Below are 21,595 nucleotides of genomic sequence, written 5' to 3'. Positions count from 1 at the left end.
TGGCATCGAATTGTGATCCTCAGATCTCAGCCTCCTGAGTAGCTAGCATTACAGGAGTGAGCCACTGGTGCCCAGCACGAATTCTGTTCTTGACTAAACTTCCAGGTTTTCTGAAAGAAGCCTGAAGGCTTTGTCATTCATATTTGTCAAGAAACGTCTCATTTAACTAGTTCTTTGGTTCCTGACCCATGCACTGGTAAGTAGCTTTTAGATCAAGGTTCTACCTCTAGAGATCCTCACCCCACAAGTAGTAAAGACATAAACCAAGATCATCTCCTTAGTTTATTATTTTTTCTAGAGTCCTTAGCATGCTACATTAACCTGACAAAGCTTAATCTTGTGTTCATTTCACAATACATTTCATGCAGTTCACAGCTGTGATTAGTTTTACATGGACAGTACACGTGTTTCCATTCAGCCATGTGAAAAGAATAATTCTTCATGGAGTTTGTCTCTAAAAACTGTCCACGCTTAAATAGGCATCTGAGCAGTTCTCTTTATACTGAAGTGCAGTCCTGTCTTTGAAATGCAAGATGGAGTTTTGCCTAAGAATCTAATCTCCCTGTGAATAGTCCAGCCAACAAACCACTTCCTTTAGGCTTCACAGATCCTGAGGAACCCTCTTTTACAAAGTTGTGCATTCAAGTATACGATTTTATTTTTGACATTCAGGTGGAGTTTAGGGGCACGGTTGACCTTCAAAACTCGTACATCTTTAAATCAAACCCATGCACCCGGGCCTCCCCAACTCTTCTTCGCCTGCCTCCGAGGAACATTCCACACTAAAGCCACAGAGCCGAGCTATTTGGCATTTTCCAGTGAAGTGCAAGAAATTAAATAAGTTATGCTTCTCTCTCTTTTTTTTTTTATTGCTAAATGTATAGAATATCAAGCACAGTTACTTTGTCAAACAGAAGGAAAGGGTGGACAGTAAAGGTGGCCGGCTCCTGGGAGGGGGGGGGTACCCCCAGGGTGCCAGGGGCACAGGACCAGGGCGTCCCATCCCCGCCCATTGGCTACCCCTCGTTTTTAAGATGAAGTGTTGAGTATCCTGGAGTCCGAGGAGTCAGATCTCTCGTCATAGTCCTCCTCCGTGTAAATGGCCTGCTTGGTGACCAGGGGACAGCCGTCGTCGGGGAGGGAGATGCGCGGGTCCTCCGGGGTGCGCGCGGGGAGGACGGGGGAGCCGCGGAAGACGCCCGGGGCGGCGGAGTTAGTGGGGAAGGGGCTGACGTACTGGGACCTCAGCTGGTACTGCTGCTGCAGCGTCATGGTGTTCCACAGGGTGACGTCGTTGGGCAGGAAGGGGCTGGACTGGTTCCTCCCCAGCGTGTTCCTCAGCATCAGGGGGTACCGAGGCGGCTGGGGGAAGGGGTGCTGCAGGGGCACGGCCAGCGGGGTGGGGACCACGTTGGCGGAGTCTGCGGAGAAGCGCAAGGTGTCGGGGACGCGGAAGGCGGAGCCCACCGACCACTTGGAGGAGGAGAGCGGGTAGGAGCTCAAGGTGTGCTCGAACAGGTGCGCGTTGGACGGCAGCAGGAGGCCCTCGGGCTCGGCCGGAGTCCGCTCGGCGCCGCCCGCGCCCACGGAGGAGCGGCTGGACAGCAGGACCTCCACGGCGCTCACCAGGTCGCCGCCGCAGCCCTTGAGGATGAGCTCGAGCACCGTGGGCTTCTGCGCGGGGAAGATCTTCTTCAGCACCTCCAGCGGGGGCCGGTTGGCCTTGAGGCCGAAAGGCAGCGCCACGGTCCCCGACGGGCCCTCGATCAGCAGCGGGCTCTGCTCCGGGCCCGCCGCCGCCGCCGCCGCCGGGGCGCCGCCCGCCGAGGCCGCGTGGTACTTGGGGCTCCCCGGGCGGCTCTCCGGGGGGCCGCCTCCGTTCTTCTGGACGGGGTACCCCCCTTCATCCACCGACACCAGCTCGGGGCTCTCCGGGGGGAAGCAGCCCTTGTTCTTGGCCACCTCTGGGGAGCTCCTGGCATCGGCGTCCTTGTCGCTGAAGGCCTCGGTGTTGTCGGTGGAGCCGCTGTCCCCGAGCCCGTCCTCTGTCAAGTCTGAAAAGCAGAGAAGAAAGGGGGTTCATGCCGGCCTGGGGGTGCGGAAAGGGGACCACGTGTGCGCGCACAAGTGCTCCCAGTGGGTCAGAACATGCGGCCACCCCCTTCAAAAAGTGCAAATGGGAAAACGATGGAGCCACAGCAACAAAACCACGAGGAAATGGAGATCCAGACATCAGTGGCTTCTCCAGGGCTGTGCGCCATAAACACAGGATGGCTCCCTGACCCAATAACCAGCCACGAGTCCGCTTTCATTCTGGGTCACTGGATCCCCTGACGTGGGTTAAGTACACACCCCGAATACCCACAGGGCATCTTAATACTGTGGAGGGGTTTTGTTTGTTGTGCCATTCCTGGGGTTTGAACTCAGGGCCTGGACACTGTCCCTGAGCTGCTTTTGCTCAAAGGTAGCACTCCACCACTTGAGCCACAGCACCACTTCCAGCCTTGTCTAAGACAAGCGTCTCACAGATTTTTCTGCTTGGTCTGATTTCAAACCGCAATCCTCAGATCTCAGCCTCCTGAGGAGCTAGAATTACAGGCATGAGCCAACAGCACCTAGCTGTATTTTATTACTTGAAATCTGTTTCCCTGTATGTTGACTTTGTTTCAAATAGGTCTTGTGAAGCAGGTAGTATTTCTCAGTGGGTTATCAGGTACAGGATTACTAAATATAATGTCCAGAGTGAAAGACACCCCTCAGGTTGAAATCTTCTTTCTGGTGCTGGTCCTGGAGCTTGAACTCAGGGCCTTGGTACTGTCCCTGGGATTTTTTGCTCAATTAACTGGAGATAAGAGTCTCAAAGTCTTTCCTTCCCTAGCTAGCTTCAAACTGCAATCCTCGGATCTCAGCCTCGTCAGGAGCTAAGATTACAGCTAAGATGAGTGGCTAGGACCGGGGGCACAGGTTGAAATCTTACTAAGAAGCCACTCAAGCATCTAGCTAACTCAGCAGCCTGTAAATTTCAGTAGAGGGCAAATAAAACCAGTTGGGAAAATAAAATGATTGGTCCTGGTGGCTTATACTTAAAATCCTAGCTACTTAAGAAGCAAAGAATGGGAAGATCAAGATTTGAAAGCTGCTGGGCATAAAAGTTCCAAAGATTCCTTCTCAACCCTTAACTGGAGATAGTAGCTCACACCTGTTACCCTATTCATGATGAGAAGCCTAAAAATAGGTGGGTCACAGTCCAGGCACATGCCCCAATGGGATCCCATCTCAAAAATAACCAGCAAAAAGCAGAGCTGGATGAATGGTCCAATGGAAGAATGTCTGCTTACAAAGCAGAAGGCTCTGAGCTCAAACCCCAGAACCACTGAGAGAGGGGAAGGGGGAACTGCGAATTCTAGATGGTGAGACAGGTTGCTGAAGAGGAGAAATGGCTGGAAAATATTGATGAAACTGCACAGGAAGCGTTGTCCATCAATGAAACAACATGCCCAGAGCTCAGAACCATATGTGGCCACAGGCAGATGTGTTTGTATGAACTGTATTTGTTAGTAACATTCAGAGTAAGGACTTTTAAGATTTTCAAATTGTATTTTTGAAAGAAGAAGAGGATTAGGGACATGGCTCAAGGCGAAAAACACCTGCCTAGCACGCACAAGGCCAGAGATCAAATCCACAAAAGGAAGAAAAGAAAGAAAGAAGGAAAGAGGGAGGGAGGGAGGGAGGGAAAAAGGAAAGAAATAAAATAAAGCGGAGACTTGCTATTATCCTTAAAGGGCAAGTACTGTAGTTCTAAGCAGCAGGACTGGGTAACAAGTTTATTTAGTAGTCATTTCAAACAGACCTTTACAATAAAGAAGCATTCATATATACCAACTCTATATAGTTAATGTATATTATAGTTATATATGTAATTATGTATGTAGTTGTATATATATATAATGATAAAGTTACATACAGTGTATATACAGCTATAATATATAGTTACAGATTACATATGTTGTATATGTTATATATATTAACATATATAACTATAACATATTTAACTAGAAAACTACATGTAAACAAAATTTATAATATATAGTTATATAATATATATGTATTATGTAATTGTATATACTTAGTATATATAACTATATAGTATATATACAGTAAGTACATATGTTATATACTACTTATATACTTAATTATATTTATATAATTGTATATTAAATATATATTCAACTAGGAAGCTATGTGTAAATAGAATTTTTTAATCCACCAGTTATAGCTAACTCAATCTAGAATAAAAGATCTGAAAATGAAACCTCTTAATGACCCAGTTGGCAGGTTGTAAACAGTTGGTTGCCCTGTGTTTTCAGGGCCTGTCTGAATAGTCTCATTGTGGTCTTCTCTGTGGGCACCTGTTTATGTAGTGATAATCAGCCTGAAATTTCATCAAAGTAGCTTCTAGAAACCATCTCTGCCTGCTTGTTATTTAATAGCCTTAAACAAAGACTTATTGATGACCATTCTCTTAATATAGCATGTGTCTTAAATATAATTGGAAAAAACAAACTTGAGTTATTTACAAAGCAAATAAATATATGCCAAACCAAGTAAATATGTTTTAAAATATTCTTAAATCAGATCAGAATAACTGTCAATCTTTTTTATTTATATTATTTTGTGTGTGTGTGGTATAGGGAGGGGCTTGAACTCAGAGCCTCAAGTTTACTTGGCTTACTTGCTAGGCTGGCACTCTATCACTTGCCTCATGCCTCCAGCCTGGCTTTTTGCTGGTTATTTTGAAGACAGAGTCTAACATGTCTAGGATTATAGGACTGAGGCACTAGAGCTACTATCAATTATAAATCTGATTCAAATCATACTTATCCAAATTTGTACTTTAATTAAACAGCTTTTCTTCAATACAAAAATAAGGTTTCTACTATGAGATTCACTTTCAGGCCACACATAGGAAGCCATCTGTGCTTTCTACAGTGACTCTGGAATACATAAAGGTCCTATTTTTTTTTTCTTCCTAGGGTAAGGAACTTCCCGTGTGTTATGGTACTTGAATTCCAAGTCCTAGATCCCAAAAGGGGTGGGGGTGGGGGCGGCGGGGAACAGCAGCAGCAAGAACAAAACCTTCTAAAGATTCATGTTCTACTCAGACTTTTAAAAAATGTTCTTCATTCAAGTCCTATTTTCACACCTCTATTAGACTCTTGAAAACAAGTAGACAAGGGACAGCTTGGCACTCTGTAGTGAAAATAGCACACAATTAGATTTTGACCCCTCTTCTAAGGCACTTGGGAAAACAAGTCAAATATTCTTGTTCTTTTACCCTAAACATCTTTTCTTATTTAAATTTAGCTTACATTACCTGTTGTCAGCGTTGAGTATTTGCAGGGAAAAAAGAAGGAGGGAAACTATCTGAATGTTTATTTATGACCCACTCCTAAATTGTAGAACTTATTCTCAAGGGAAAATAAGAAGGGTGGAAGAGCGGGGATGGGGGATGGGGTGGAGTTCAACACAGGTGGCCAAGCAGGATTTGCTAAACACCAAATACAATGTTCTAGCAGTGTTATCTACAAAAATCTGAACTCAGAAGCAATCCAGATATCAATCAACAGATACATGGATAAACAAAGTGGGGTAGATGTATATAAGGGGGTATTATGCAGCCTCAAGAAGGAAAAAAGGAACAAGATTCCAATACATGCTTCAACAGGGCTGCATCTTGAAAACATTTTGCTAAATGAAGTAAACTGGACATTAAAAAAAAAACATGATTCTATGTATATAAGAAACCTAGAATGGACAGATTCATAGAGACTGAACATACAATAGTGGTTATTGGGATTACTAGAGATGGTTATTAGGGAGTTAGTTTTTATTGGCATGAAATTTCAGTTGGGGCTCATGAAAATGTTCTGGAAATGAATAATGATGATAGGTGTTCAACTCTGGGAATATCCCCAATGTCCCCAAATTGTATGCATGAATATGCCTAAAATGACAAAGCACAGGTGATATATTTCACTATAACACAAAAGAAAGCCAGTGATGGGTAGCTCATTTCTGTAATCCTAGGTACTCAGAAGGCCAAGATCAGAAGATCCGGATACCAGCCCAGGTAGATAAGTACATGAAACTCTTATCTCCAGTTAACCACCGAAAGGTCAGAAGCAGAGCTGTGGTTCAAGTGGTAGAGCCATGAGCATAAAATCTCAGGGACAATGCCCAGGCCCTGAGTTCAGGCTCCAGGACCAACACACATGCACACACACACACACACACACACACACACGCACACACACACACACACACACGCACGCACGCACACACAAAGGGTTACAACAACATAGAGGATGATGAGGTTTGGGTTTTGTTGTTTGCTTGTGCCAGTACTGGGGCTTGAACTCACCACCTAAGCACTGTCTTTTAGCTTTATCAGAAGTTCAAAGCTGGCACTTTACTACTTGAATCACAACTCACCTGTAGCTTTTGCTGGTTAATTAGAGATGTGACTCAAAGACCTTCCTGACCAGGCTGGCTTTGAACCATGGTCCTCAGACCTCAGCCTCCTCCCTCAGTGGCTAGGATTACAGGTATGAGCCTCCAGCATTGGGCCTGGATGATGGATTTTTTTCTTTCAAAGCAAGAGAAATCTCTGATCCTTCTTGGGAGTAAACAGAGTGTCAGAATAGGTAGAAAGCTGGAAACATGGCTATTTTTAACAGAAATGTGTAAAACTGAAAAGCAGCTTCATGTTCATAAATTTTGTCAATCGATGAATTTCAAGTACACATTTCAGAAAAAAAAAAAACTTTTAAAATCTATCATCCAAATTCTTTTTTTTTTTTTTTTTGGCGAGTCCTGGGGCTTGGACTCAGGGCCTGAGCACTGTATCTGGCTTCTTTTTGCTCAAGGCTAGCACTCTAGCACTTGAGCCACAGCGCCACTTCTGGCCATTTTCTATACATGTGGTGCTGAGGAATCAAACCCAGGGCTTCATGTATATGAGGCAAGCACTCTTGCCACTAGGCCATATTCCCAGCCTCCAAATTCCTTTTCCAAAGAACACACAGACTCCACAAGCAAGTGGTTTCTTTCTTTTTTTTTTTTAAGAGCAGAAGTTTAGTGGGGGAAACTTAGGAAATAAGGTTCTGACTAATCATAAAAATGCTTTGCATCTCCCCCCACCAAAGTATTAACAGATACACTAAATAGAAGTACCAGAAACTGGATGGCAGGATTATAAGTCTGACAGTAGAGAATTCCTGCTCTGTACCTATTTTCCTAAGGTCTGCAGAATACACTTCCTTGGAATATTAAATGGCTGCCAGATTGTAAAGCAACTGTGAGGCTTGACTGTAAGGCCACATCCCCTCCTGCTTTGCTTCCCTGGGCCTCAGGACAGGTACTGAGCATTTCTGGTTACACCTTCAGGAGTGCTGGTAAATTGTGCTCCCATTATATACCCTCTATGGGCAGGTTCTGCACTGCTCAGCCTCTTCATCAGGGTGTTCTGGCTATAACCAAACATGAGAAACATTCGCAAGATGCCCCGGAAACAAATCAATGAATCCAGGGCATGTTAATAAAGAACAGAGCTCCATACCATTTCCTCTGTGTTCAAAGAGGACACAGAAACCAGTGGAAGAATGCAAGATGGATGGATGCACGTCAGCGGCACGTGAATCTCAGCACATGCTAAGATCCATGCAAGGAGCCCTGACATCCACCGTTTCACATCTGAGAAAAAAAGACCAGCCTTTGAACTGCCCCAGGAACTCACTCAACCATAAGTTCCAAAGAGTAGAATAGATCATCTCTGCAATTTGTGGAACTATGGTGTCTAGCACTGGTGGTATTGTTGGACCTAAACTAAATGCATGGTAAATTATTCTACTGTAAATATAGACTTTCACAAGTAATTATAGAGGGTGCGCTTTAAGCTCAGTGATAAAGTGTAATGTAATAACAGGTGTTTCTTTACATCTCCAGATTTTTTTCAGAACTAAATGAACTTTACAGATTGTCCAGGTTGGTTTAGAACACAAAGGCCTTTCTAGATATAGAAATCTGAAACTACCAACTAAGAAAACGAAACAGGAAATACTCCCACACACTTTATCCTCTTTCTTCTTGAAACTGAGACTCTAATTCCTAGAACATAAGGAGTAAGTGCATTTCAACTGATAACATTTTTAACTCTAGTACATGCCTACAGAGAATCAAAACTACTGGTCCTCATCAACACACAGAAAAAAACCAAACATCCATTTTATAGGACATTACAAACCAGCAACAGGAAACAGCAGAATGTGCTATTTCTAAGGCAAAACATCTAAATTTAAAAAATCTTAATAGTTATGCTTCAATGTTCATGAACCAGAGACACTTTAGAACTACCTCTGAAATAGATGCCTCGCTAGAGTGAAGGTTTCAGAAAGAAGTAGATGATCAATTAAGAAAAAGTTTTGGGGGACTGGAGATACAGTTCAAGTGGTCAGACTTAAGACCTGAAGTCAAATACTAGTATGGCCAAGAAGGAAGGAAGGAAGGAAGGAAGGAAGGAAGGAAGGAAGGAAGGAAGGAAGGAAGGAAGGAAGGAAGGAAGGAAGGAAGGAAGGAAGGAAGGAAGGAAGGAAGGAAGGAAGGAAGGAAGGAAGGAAGGAAGGAAGGAAGTTGATTTTCCTATGGTAACAATTCTATCAATTTCAAAATGTATATGCCATAACATAGGGCTTATTTCTTTTGCAGCTTTTAATCAAGGAAGTGAAAATAAACACAGTATACATAAAAAGTAACTTCCAGTCCAAATTCAAGTTTGCAATACATTTCTTTGAGTAAAAATGCAACCCAGCTTTTTAAAAGAAGCTATATTCAGTTCAAATATTTTGAGAGAGCCTACCACATATGTGATACATTCTGCCTCTGGCGCAGAAAAATGGAAAATCTTTCTGATTTAGATGTTGTGGGTTTTTTACATCCTACCCAATTATAATCGAGAAAAGCAAAAGATATCTGAGATCAGAATGAAAATCAGAAACAATGGCAGAAAGGAATTTCCTAGCTCAGAAATCAAATCATTGGACATTTTTTCCCCTTTCACGCATATTTTGAAACAAAGATTGCCTCATCCTCCTCTCCACACTTGAGTGTTGGGGGACACCCCTCTAAATAACAGGTCCCTTTGGGGACTTTGTAAAGCAAACAAATTTTAAAGGACCAAGCAAGCAAGACTTCCTGGAGAAACCATTGCCAGTCAGAATTTGAGTCAAGGAGAAACTTCTTTCACTTTTTCTGGTTACCTTTCTCTCATTAAAAAAAAAAAAAAGATGACTCATTAAAAAAAGAAAAAGAATCAGAATGGTTGGAAAACAGAAAAATAGCAAGGAATAGATCTTAACCTAGAAACATTCCCTTTTCTTCTGGATAGAGAGAGGCTGTGAAAGTAACTAACCATGCTTTGCTTTTTGCTGTTTAGAAATCATTAGCCACCCTGGTTTTAATTATGTATGAATTAGCCAAGACAGTTCCATATGTCAGAATACATGCCTATAATCCCTACACTCTATGGTACAAAACAGGAGAACCATATGGAGTTCTGGGTTCTGTGGGAACAATCATTTTTGAGGGGTATGCTGGTATAGAAAGGGCTGAGCTTGAGCAAGCATAGGCTGCAACTGTGGAATATATAATTGATATATATATTTATATTAGTTATCACTAGTGTTAGTTATTAATATATATTTCATTTTAACTTCTTTGTTCAGAAGAAAACACTTTAGAAAGTTGCAGGAGAAATTGCCTACAAATTGACCTGTTTATTCGTATTTACAAAAATGCAGCTTGTCTACTTCTGTTTCCACCTATTTAACAAGTATTCTTACCTTCCTTTACTGTGGCATACAGGTACTATGCTGGGTGAGAGACGACCCTGAAATGACCAAAGCACTGCTTCTTGGCCACTGAGGTTCACAGATTCCTAATTAATCTTCTAGGGACTTCCAAGATGATCTCCTCATTTTTTCCCCTTTCCCCCAATGCCCATCTAGCAAGCTAGTCAGCAGCCAAACAGAATTTTATGTCATCACAGGCAACATAGACCTCAGCTTTCCCAGGAGATTGTAAATTCTGTTAAACAACAGAGGTTGGGTTGGTTTTTGTTTTGTTTTGTTTTCCTAATCTACAATTGTTATTGGGTGGTTAATTGTGCTTTTTATAGTTGTTTAATTACATAATGAGATGGGAAAGCCCACTTGCTTATGTTTTTTCCTTTTTCTTCAGAGAACTGACATTCGTGATACTTGGGCAAGGAAGGGGATGACTGATTAAAGTGACATGGAATTCTTGGGCCATAACAGGACACATAATAAGGCTGTAGTCCTGTGGTAAGCAGAAATGCACTGAGCCATCACAGCCAGAGTTAGACCATGAGGTCCAGGGACCTGTGCAGCTAATGGCTAAAGGGACTGCAACAGGTCAAAAGAAGGGAGAAGGGAAGAGAAGTGATGGATTTTCTCTGGGCTCCATCTTCATCTTCTCCCTGTCAGGAAGAAGTGCAACATTTCCAGAAAAGGCTCCAAGTTCTCTGGGGGACTTTGATTGATGAAGATTTACTCCCTTTCCCTTTGTAAAGCTGTTAGCAGAAAGTGCTGACTAGCGGTGCCAAAGGATTTCTCATCAATGCTCTTTGATTGTATTTTGCAAACAAAATGCCTGTTGCTTGGTAACATTTCACTTGAGCTTGACCTTCTCTGAAAGTTATTGCTATCAGATTCGATTTACACTGTCCTCCTGTGATTACTGTAATCTTTTAAACTCGAGAGTTCATCCATCAGGGAAAAGAAAAGTTGGTTGTGTAAGTGGTAAGCAGGCTAGCCGCCAGATTTATAACACAGGGAATGTTCTGGGATTCTGACTGAGCACTGGTTCATTGTCTGAGCACTCTGCAGCTGAGCTCTGCAAAGAGGAAAAAGCCGAGGCCAGGCAAAAGCAGTGACAGGACGCCCAGGTGAATTTGCACTTCAGATAAGTAAGGAAAAGGTTTTCATTTAAGCATGTCCTTTGCAATATTTGGCATCTCGTGCAGGCGCGGCATCCCACCCCAAAAGCCAGCTCTGGACAGAGGTTTCTAAATGACAGCTGTGCTCTCCCTTTACTCCTTTTCATCTGTTTGTCTTTTTAAGCCCCTGGCTTAAAAATGAGCCAGCCTAAAACCAGTCTCACTTTTCCAGTTCCTGGGTGCACTTCGGTCTTACGATCCAGTCCTGCTTCTTGATGGTTCTTACTCTACTGCCCAAAGGGTTTCCTTTCCTGCCTTGGGTAATGATCTCCCCGAATAGACTGACCAGGGACTTCTCTTTAGGAAATTAAAAAACCAAACAAGCAAACAAAAAAAAAAGAACTAAATGAAAAAGATGAACACAGACCGTGAAAGAGACCCAATCAAGTTGGAGCTGAAAAGGCCAAAGCAAATATGAAACAAAATAAAGGCAGTCTTCCAAAATTTCCTAACTCCTCTCCTAACTTTTCCCCCTCCCTAAGCAAACAAACAAAACAAAGGGGAAAGGAGGTCCTCACTTCCTGTTCGAGCTGGTCGCCTATCTCCTCACCAAATTTGTCTTTTTTTCCTTCTCCTCCGACAAGTTGTATTTATTCTGATGGTGAATCTAGACGTACAGATCTTTCCTCCCCAGGTACTAGGGCCTGGGGCGAGCTGGATCACTCTTCTGCAGGAGAAGCCGGAGTAGGGAAGAGAGCCACAGCCTGACAATTGCAGCTTCTCACCTTGGCCATGACCCTGAAATTCCCTCAAATCTAGAGCTCCGATCCTCAAAAGCCAGCTAAGCTGGTAGGGAATGCTGATTCAGATCATCCAGCTGCAGAAAGACATCCCACTGTTTTCAACAGGGGGAAGGGTTTGAGAGAATTAAGAAGAATAAACAAAATTCCTTAATATATAGAGAGACAAGATAGAGACAATTAAATGAATTTGGAGCTCAATCAAAATCTACAATTCTAAGTCAGGCACAGTTGGTAATCAAGGAGCAAGAGAGACCTACAATTAAAAAACAAAAACACTGGGCGCCAGTAACTCCCCACTGTTATTCCAGCTATTTAGGGGGCTGAGATCTAAGGATCATAGTTTGAAGTCAGCCCAGACAGGAAAGTCCATGAAACTATTTTCAATTAACCACCAAACAGCTGGAAGTGGAGCTGTGGCTCAATTGGTAGAGTGACAGCCTGAATGGGGAAAAACTAAGGGTCAGGCTCTGAGATCAAGCCCCAGTACCAGCCAACATACACACACACACACACACACACACACACACACACACACACACGCATACACATTTAACCCATCAGTTTATAACTAGAAGGCTAGAAGTACAATAAGTAGAACAGAGAAATTCTTCTTAGAAATTACATTGAAAAGAATATTCAAACATTTCCAATCTTTTGTTTAAATTCCTTTTTAAAAACATTCCTTTTTGTTTGTTTTTGGAGCTTGAACTCAGGACCTGGGAACTGTCTCTGAGCTTTTTGCTAAAAAGATAGCATTCTACCATTTGAGCCATTGGTCTCCTCCTAACTTTTTATGGTTCATTGGAGATAAAAATCTCAAGAACTCCTCCTGCCTGGGCAGAATTCACATCATGATCCTCAGACCCTCAGATCATGAGTGCACTGAGCGGCCAGCACCAAGCCTTTTAAAAATCTGATATGGAATTTAGGAAAGATTTATTTCAGTTATGAAGCTGAGTATGACATTCATGTGTCATTCCCTGAAGATGGTGGCTTTTCTCTAGGCATGCCTTGCAAACATCTTCCCTAAGGCATGTTCTTTTCTCAACGATTTCTGGATAGGATACACCTGCCTTTGTATCCAAGGAGGAGAACACTTCTCCACAACTTTGTAAAAAAGAAGCCTTTGGCCCTCCAAAAGAAAACAAGCCCAACCAGGTTTTTAAAAGTAAAGTTCACAAAATAGTAGATCGGCATGATTTGGTTGCCACTATTTAGAGATTCTTGATGGTCTAAGAATTTACCACCATATGTGAAGCGACCATTGGAATCCAGTTTCACTTGCTCTCCTCACAGAGTGAGCTACTTAGCAGGACTATGTGATATGTTTTCTAAATATGCATGGTATCTTACATACAAATATATTACAAGAGCAAATGCAGGAAAGGTATAACACATAGAGTGGTTTCCATCCGATTTCTTTAACTTAAGCATCAGACTTATTACACACATTGTGCAGAAGGGACCCCACTTGTATGCTCCTGTTTCTAGAGGAAAATAATTATGTCTTTTTAAAAAAAAGAATGGAAATTACAGGAGTCAAAGTAATTGAAGAAGAAAATCAGAGCTGTGTGAATGAATGTGTAGGTACGCGGGTGAATTGCTGGTAACTGGGCTTCTGGGTCCCTCACAACTCAGGTTTTCAAAGACACCTCTCCTACCTTTCCTCGCAATTACTTGCTTTCAATTTGGAAGCCTCACTCCAGCCTTGAATACATGGTAAAGGGACCCAAAGAGAAAAAGAGGGAGGAAAGGATAGAGGGAAGGGGCGAGGGGAAAAGGGGAAACACACAATCTAATTTTTCTAGTCTTAATCTTTTGCCCTTTTTTTATTCTCCCAACGATTATGCTCTACAACTACTAGAGCTGCTACTCTGCCTTCTCTCCTGCCCCCACTTCTCTTCTTTTTCCTGCATTGTTTTGGATTTTCTGACTCTTCAAACTGGCTAGTTCAGAGAACTAAGTGAAGAGCACAGGATGTATGTAAAGGAATCTCCTCTTAGACAAGGACCACGCCACTAAAGCAGTGTTATTTGATGTGCTGAACAGCAAAGTGCTACCTCAAACATTAGCTCTGACTTTTGCTCTAGTCCTGGTTGGGGGAGGGGGGATAAGAGCTAGGAAAACTAGAAATGGAAAAATTGAGAGGAGATGCCAGGTGTGGTGGTGCCTGTTTGTAATCCCAGCACTCAAGAGGCTGTGGCAGGAGAAGGATGAGGCCAGCCTGGGCTCTATGGCGAGACCTTGTCTTAACTAAAATTAAGAAAAAGAAAGCATGAAATCACTTTTAGAGTTGAGGTCAAACTTTCCTAATTACTAGCTCCAACAGAAGTAAAGAGATGACAAAAGACAAAGCCAGGGTACTCTTAACTATGGGAAAGGAGAGACAAAAGAGGGAAAAGAGGGGAAGGGGCATGCCTCAGAGAAATGCTTCCATGTCCCCTTGTATTCATTATCCACAAAGCACATGTTCAGTAAACTCTCCTGTCCTGTCTTTAAAACACCTAGTGTGCCCTCTCCTCTCACAGCAGCTGTCCTCAGGGCTTCAGGCCTAGACAGCACAATTGGGAAACGGGGGGGGGGGGCGGGGGGGGCTGTGGATCTAGGGTACAGGCTCCTTTATCAGCTCACTCCAGTCCAGGGAGGACAGTTCTCCACTCTACACAGCAGTAGCCCAGTGCTCCAGAAAGTCACTCTCCAGGCAGGGGTAGCTTTGGGGGTTGTGTGGGCAGCAGCTGTACCTCAGTTCCACTGTAAGCAGGGAGAGGCAAAACAAAACCTCTAAGACCAGTCTTCAGGAAGTAAAGGGGACTTTATTTACAACTGTGAGCTTCAGAGGGGGTAACTTCCAAAGATTCTGAGCCCCTCACATCAGAGCTGGGGATATACCTGGAGAGTGGGGAGAGGGTATCACAAGTGAGGTACTGGGCTTTGGAGCCCTTGAAAAGAGGAACTTAAAAAGGTACCCTTCCCCCTCAAGGAAGGAATCCAAGACAGCTAACTACACACATTTGGGTCTACATTTTGTTAGAAAAGAAAAGAGATGGAGAAAAGTTACAGATTGGTCGCGGTAATATACATTTAGATGATATACTTTTTTGCAATGTTATTCTTGATAACACAGAACCTTAGCAAAACTTGTGATAAACCACAAAGCTGCACAAACGGCAGCTGGCTGGCAAATGGAATGAGAGATGTTCTTTGCTTTTTACTAGAGGGAGACACCGGGGCACGGGAAACTGAGGTCAAATCCAGAATTCAGTCCATTTGACCCTTCACTACCTATAGGAAGACTCTGGGCCTTCCACTCTGCAATTCCAGCATATCAACAGCCCTGAGAAGGTGAGCTTTCCTTTGAGTACATCCAATACAATCTACTGAATTCAAGAAATTCAAGAAGCTAGAGACTCTCTGGGAGGAAAGAGACTAAGGGATTCCACTGGGGAGAAATGAGATGAAGGAAAGAGATATCCACTTTTGGGGGCGGGGGAGGGGGGGAAGCAACTAACAGATCCACCTTCCCTAAAGTACTGCTGGTAAAGAAGAGAGGGGAGCAGAGAGAAAGGGAGGCAAGAAAGCCTTCATTCTGGACCCTGGTTTTGCACTCTGAGGCCACCTGGAAAACTGCTTTTGCCAAATTAGTTTTCCCTCTATGCTATGTAGGTCACGATTTGTTTTAACTTCTTCAAACCACAATGACAGCTGAGGCAGCCTGGGCAACGGCAAAAAAAAAAAAAAAAAAGTTGTGCATAAGGAATCGCTCCTAAATAACTTGTGGAGTCTTTTGGGTCCATTTTACTCTCATCCCTACCATGAGACTTCTTTCACTAAAATTGAAGTCTCAGGAGGGCACAGTGCGCAGCTAACAGGATTAAAGGTTCACTCCAGTTGGTAACTCGTACTTGTTCCACTTTTCCTGGGCCCAGCCTGGGAGTCGGCCAAGCGCTGGGCCTTGGCTCCTGACCTGCACCTGCCAACGCCTGCGTGGCAAATGCGAGGTTCCGTAAAGCATGCAACCCAGAAAGCAGGGTGCATGGGGGTGTGGGTGCGAGTTCCCTGAGTTTAAAACTGGTCAGGTCCCAACCTCCCGGCCTGCTGATCCCCACACTTTCTGCTGAACCCAAGGGAAGGGACCGGTGAAGGCGACTCAGAGCCCTGCCTTTGGGCTCCCCTCTTCTCCTCGAGGGTTCCATGTGCGCCCAGCCACACTCTAGTAGATTAACTTCTCCCAGGAAAAATTAAGAACCGGCCTGGCAAGAGTTTTGGAAGGTTGGCTTGGCTAAGCCAAATGGCAAAATAAATAACCCTCCAAAACCAAAAAGCAAAAAAACAAACAAAAATCCCTGCCTCCGGTCCCCTTAAGTAGACTCCCAGAAGATACCTGAAGTGATCCCCAAAGTCCCCCCCGCCCCGCCCCCAAGCAGTGAAGACGGCGCTTACCTGGCTTGGCGAGCTGCACGTGCAGCGCCCCGGGTTGGGCCTCGGTGGCCCAGCGCAGCGCGGCGGCCGCGGCCAGTTCCGAGGCCGGGCGCGGCGGCGGCGGCGCCTGGGACGGCTGCGAGGCTGGCGGCGGCGGCGGCGGCGGCTGCGGGGTGGTGGCGGGGTCCCCCGGTGGAGGAGGCCCCGGAAGCGCGCGCAGAGAGTCGGGGATGAGACTCTCCAGGCTCTCGTTGGCCTGCTGCCTGCGCAAGGCCACCTGCGCCGCCATGACCCGCTGCCTCTCGATGATGAGGATGCACTTCTCGCAGGTGCAGTCCTTGAAGCGGCAGTAACGCTTGTGGCCCTTGAGCCAGGACAGCACGCCGTGGTTGCGGCAGCGGGCACACTTGGGCGTGCGCTGTAGGGGCGCCCGCGGCGGCTGCGACACCGGGCCGCCCATGTACAGGTAAGGAGAGCCGTAGCCGTTCATGCCCGGGGCTCCCGGGAGCGTGGAAGGGGGCTGGCGGCTGGAGCAGGCCAGCGGGGCGCGGCGGGATCGCGGGGCCGGGAGGACTCAACTCCAGGGAGATGCTGATCAGCCGCGGGGTGGCGGCGACCCCCCGGGACTTCACTTCCCCCCCCGCCGCGTGCGTCCCGGAGCGAGCGGCGGGAGGGACCGCAGCCGTCTGTCTCTCCAAATCCCGGAGCGCTAGCTCACAGTCTCGACCTCCCCTGCTTGGGCCCCGCCGATCTGCCCCCCTCGAGGGCCGCGTCTCAGTCCGCCGCTGTGCTGGCCACGTACAGCTCCACTCGCGCAGTCCTCCGATTCCGAGACGCAGTGGCCGCTCCCTGAGGCTGGCAAGAGCTCCAGTTTACTGTCCGACCCAACGCTTCGGCAGCTGCGGTCTCCGATGGCCCCCGGGCTCCGCACTTCCTCCGCCACCCTCCCTCCCGGCCCCTCCCCCTTCCCCTCCCCCGCCACCCCACTCCCCGGGCCCCCTGTCTCTCCGCACTCCCTACCCACGCTCCCCTGCTAATCGCACCCCTCGGGTCCCTTGCACTTCACCTTCCTCGCCACCGACAAGCCAGGCCACTCGCGGGGGGCGCTCACGGCCCCCTCCGCTCGGCCCTGGCCCTCCACCCGTTCCCGGGGGCGGGAGGGACTGCGACGACGCTCGGGATGGTCGCCGGGCGCTCGGGTCGGGGAGGGGAGGATCTGCCAGGGTGAAGGGAGGGGGGTGTCTCCCACTCGGGAGTGCAGAGGCTAAAGCCGTCCTCTAAAGCTCTCTTCTCCCACACTCCAGGCCTGATCTGGAGGTTCGGCGCCACACAGATCGCTTTGATTCTCCCTCCCCCCGCCCCCCCCCAGCTCGTGGCTACAGAAACTCCGCTCCGCGAGGATTGGAGCCTGCAGGAGTGCGGGGCGCACCCAAGACCCGGCGCGCGCGGACCCGGGCTTCCAGGAGAGGCGAGTCCTCGGCTCCGCGGCCGCTGGCGGGTGGAGCTACGGGCCGGGGGCGGGGGGGGGGGCGGGTGTGGAGTCAGGACATTTGGGACTGTTTTCTTGTTTTCCTTTTACAAACTGTTTCTTTTCGTGGCTGCAAACGAAAAGGCGTGGGCTTTTTGAAAAGAAAAAACAGAGCCTTAAGCGTGAGAACTCATTTTTGCAAGAGAATTTTGTTTTTTCCATCCCCCCCCCCCTGCCCGCCGCCCCCCCCCCCCCGCCGTCTCTCTGATCGTAGGTCGTCTTTGCTTGAAAGGCCGGGGAAGTGCTGGTGTGGATGATTTCCTTGGGCGCCAAGGAAATTCATAGAGGGACACCAGCCACGTTAGTGCCCTCTCCCAAGCTGTCCGGTATGGTTTTCACTCTTTCCCACGGAGGCCTAGCGCTGCTCCATTCAAATCTTCCAAGGAGGCTGAGATTTAGTTAAGGATAAGATATGGAGCCCGCCCAGGCCCTAGATTGCACCCAGAAACGTCTTTTGAATGAAGTGCGGCGGGGCCCTTACAAAACTCCACCACATAAAGCTTTTCTTCTTCTTGACGGTTTAAAATTTGTTCTAGATTGTTTCCAATTTCTTGTGAGTACGGGTTTGGTCTAACGTTGACTACCACTAACTGCGTGAGCCTAAGAACAGCTGAAAACCTCTTAACCTTCAAAAAAAACAAAAAAAAACCCCAAACAGTCGGATCCTAACATCTCTGGACAAACGGGAAAGGTGACGCGCACGCTGGAGAGCCACGTTACAAAGCAAACTCTGCTACCGAGGCGAGCTTACAGGAGTCTGCTGCGATGCCAGACCTCTCAGCGGCGGTGGGGCTCAGGGCCACACCAGGCAGCTGTTCACTGCACTGCCAAGGAAGCCGGCGAGCCATCCACCACCTTCTGAGTTCCAAGTGAATTGTGCATGGCACCGCCAGGCGTCCTTGCTGACAACCCCTCCATCTAGAAGGGTGGTTTGGGCAGGAGAAGGGATTAAAAGGAGAACTCAGATGCGTGCATTTTCTTACAAATTCGGGTTTTTTCGATCCATCAGGGAGTTGGGGCGGGATTGCCGGAAGCTGATCTAGTGGGGCTTGGAGAGGAGGCTTTAGAAGAAGACAAGCACGCTGAGTCCCGCAGCCCCCCCTTCAACCCTTGTCCCTTCCCCCAACCCTTTAATCCCTCTTCTCCGCCCACCTTTAACCAGGCAAACAAGCCCCAAAACACTACAACTGGAAGGAATGTCAGAAACTCTCAGGGCGCAAGGCAGAGGTCGCGGATGGCCCCGTGGGCCTGAAGCACGAAAGTGGGAACTGACAGAAGATTCTGGTGAGCGGAGATGCGGACGGGGTGAGAAGGGCACTGAATCCAGGAACTTTCGCTCTAAGAATCTGTGGTCTCTTGGGGACTCAGGAACGAAGGATTGTTGTTTGTTATTTTTAAATAACAAAGTCTAATGTATCCAAATAGTTAGAGAAACCGATCAATAAAATGGAGTCAAGAACTGTTGAAAAAGGAAGACAGCAGAACGCTGCACCCCAGCTTGAGGCGGCATTTGCACTCCGAAAAGCAACCCCCTTTCCTTCCTCGGTCACCTAGCCCAATGCCACTCACACAGTCTGGCATTATTGGTCCAGGGGCCCCGTTTCACTCCAGTGCACATCGCGGGCTGAGATCTAAATACTCATTTGATATAGCGCAGTAATCCTTTTCTCATATTTGATGGGAATGTTTTCCATATCCCAGTATTTGACAACATCTCCCTATAGGGACAGGTTTGTATTTATGTTGGTAAAATGTCCCCTGCCTCAAAGTCTATTGTAACCCAACACCTGACAACCCCGAGTCCCATTTCTGTTTGCAGAAAGGGTTTATTCAAGCACATAATGGGATCCCAGCAGAAAGCCTTTCAGAACAAGGGACTATGGTAAACTTCACCACATGAACTCCGTTTCCAGGGCTATTAAGCTTTTAATTGGAAAATAGCAGAGGAAATTTCAAGGTGACTATAACGTGTTAGCAGTTAGTGCGGAGAAGAAAAGCCGAGCTAGAAATGAATGCAGAAAGCATATGGTCCGAATCACATTTAGGAGGAGCGGCCTGCTTTTTCTAAGTCCCTGCAGCTTACACACTTATGGGAAAAATCATCAAAGGGAGGGGGAGGATTACCAATACATGTAACCTCGCTAGACCAGGCCCACTCGTGCTCTCCTCTGGGTGGGGTGCTTGCGTTTCTAAACCCCAATTAACACCGTAGGACTGTGGCAGTGTTCATAAGTGAAAAGGTAAAAAAGCGTGCGCGTTTTCTTCCCCGTGCCCCCGCAGGCACTATTGTAAGGCGCATGTGTACACATCTGAAGCTCGGGATGCAGGTGCCCTGGCTGAAAAAGTGAGGGCGTTTTCTGATTCCAAATCTGGAGGTTCTGGTAGCTACTTACCACCCTCCCCCCACCAAGAAACGCAGTTTTATGTTGTTCCGGATGCATGACACATCAAGAAAAATTCTGCCTTGCTGGCTCCTCATGGGGGGGGGGGAGGGAAGCCTTGTTTATATTGCGACCTCGGTGACGTTGGTATGGGCAGATGCTGGGGGCCGGGCTTGTGTAACCCTCACTTTAAAAAAAATCCCAGAAAAATGTGTCCCCCCTTTGCCAGAGCAAGAATCCAACCTAGCAGCGAGTTTAGCTCTCGCCCAGACACTGCTTCTTGGCATCGCCCTTTAACCCAGCATCAAATTGAAAGAAGGTGGGGGTGGGGAGAATGTTGGGCCAGGCAGTGGGCCGACCTGTCATCGATCTCTCCGGGTGGCAAGTCACGTCCTTGTCCTCCCCCAGCTGGCTTGGAGGCTGGTGCGCACCCAGCCTAGGACACCCCCAAGCATGAACCCTCGATGGGCACCACGGACCAGAAGGAAGGTCCTGGCTGGTCCGACCCCCACATCATTTTAGGAGACAGGCTCACGTGGAGAGCCGGCTCCAGATGCGAAGCCAGGGGCTGAGGCCACCTGGAGCCGCCTGCAGAGGCTGCTCCCCCCTTCAAATTCTAGAACTTAATCGAAGCTAGCAATGGCTCAACGCCTGGAAGCAAGCTCCGTCTCCGACGCAGATTTTCAGACCTAGCCTGGACTCCAAAACACCATTTTTTTTGGGGGGGGGGGAAGGGAGCAATTGCGCCTTCCAAAGGACTGGAAAAGCGACTGCTCACCCCTCCAACTCTAGACCCCTCCAGGTACCTCGCCTTTATTTTTGAAGCAAGGACGGTGTCTCTTCCTTAAAATGACCAGCGCTGCCTTGCAAACCGTGCGCATTTCTAACCTTTCTCTTGAGACTGAACTGAAAACAAAAGGCTGAAAAGAAAATCACATTAGGTAATCTGTGCAACATAGAAGGGACAAAGGAAGGAAAGTTTCCTCTCTCCACTCCACCTGTCTACACCCCAGCAGACCTTTGCTCTGGATTCCGGGTGCACTACCCCTCACACATGCCACATTCCCCCCCCCCCCCCAGAAAACTCTCTAGTGCCTGCTCTCCCCGCCCCTCCATCCCCGCCGGTCTCCCTAACATCCCGGAGGGAAGTGCGCGACCGTGGACAGAGATCCCAGCGCGGGCCGCACTAACGGAGGGAGGCGCTGGAAGGCGGGAAACGTCCGCGCTGCAGCGCCTGGAGAGAGTGGATGGGAACTCAAGGCCCCTAGGCTGGACTTGAGGCGGGACAACCACGCCACCAGGCCGAGGCTGCGGCGGCGGGACCCGGGCGGGGCGCCCAGGGCCAGGCGAAAGTAGGCTAAGAGAGCGCCCACAGTAGCTTCCCCCACAGCCGCGCTCCGGGCGCAAGAAGACTTCCGGAGATCAGGCCCCGCCCACGCTAACCACGCCCACA

General features: G+C 47.3%; 1 protein-coding gene across 1 annotated transcript; it reads right to left on the bottom strand.

Annotated features, from left to right (window-relative positions):
* Positions 1-1,029: 1,029 nt before the first annotated feature.
* On the bottom strand, positions 1,030-16,723 carry Dmrt3 (doublesex and mab-3 related transcription factor 3). Its single transcript, XM_048351802.1, has 2 exons — positions 16,255-16,723; positions 1,030-2,054 (listed from the first exon to the last, which is right to left on the bottom strand). The coding sequence occupies exons 1-2, from the start codon at positions 16,721-16,723 to the stop codon at positions 1,030-1,032; spliced, it is 1,494 nt and encodes a 497-aa protein (XP_048207759.1).
* Positions 16,724-21,595: the final 4,872 nt, after the last annotated feature.

This window comes from Perognathus longimembris, chromosome 1 (genome assembly GCF_023159225.1).
Source record: "Perognathus longimembris pacificus isolate PPM17 chromosome 1, ASM2315922v1, whole genome shotgun sequence".
Lineage (NCBI taxonomy): Eukaryota > Metazoa > Chordata > Mammalia > Rodentia > Heteromyidae > Perognathus > Perognathus longimembris.
Note: the sequence above shows the minus strand (reverse complement) of the source record. Positions and strands in the feature narration are given on the sequence as shown.

What these genes read in the sequence shown, in the direction of transcription:
- Dmrt3 (XM_048351802.1), bottom strand. Translation starts at nt 16,723, where the DNA reads ATGAACGGCTACGGCTCTCCTTACCTGTACATGGGCGGCCCGGTGTCG. An exon ending in CGTGCAGCTCGCCAAGCCAG is followed by an intron (nt 2,055 to 16,254) that starts GTAAGCGCCGTC and finishes TCTGCTTTTCAG; the next exon opens with ACTTGACAGAGGACGGGCTC.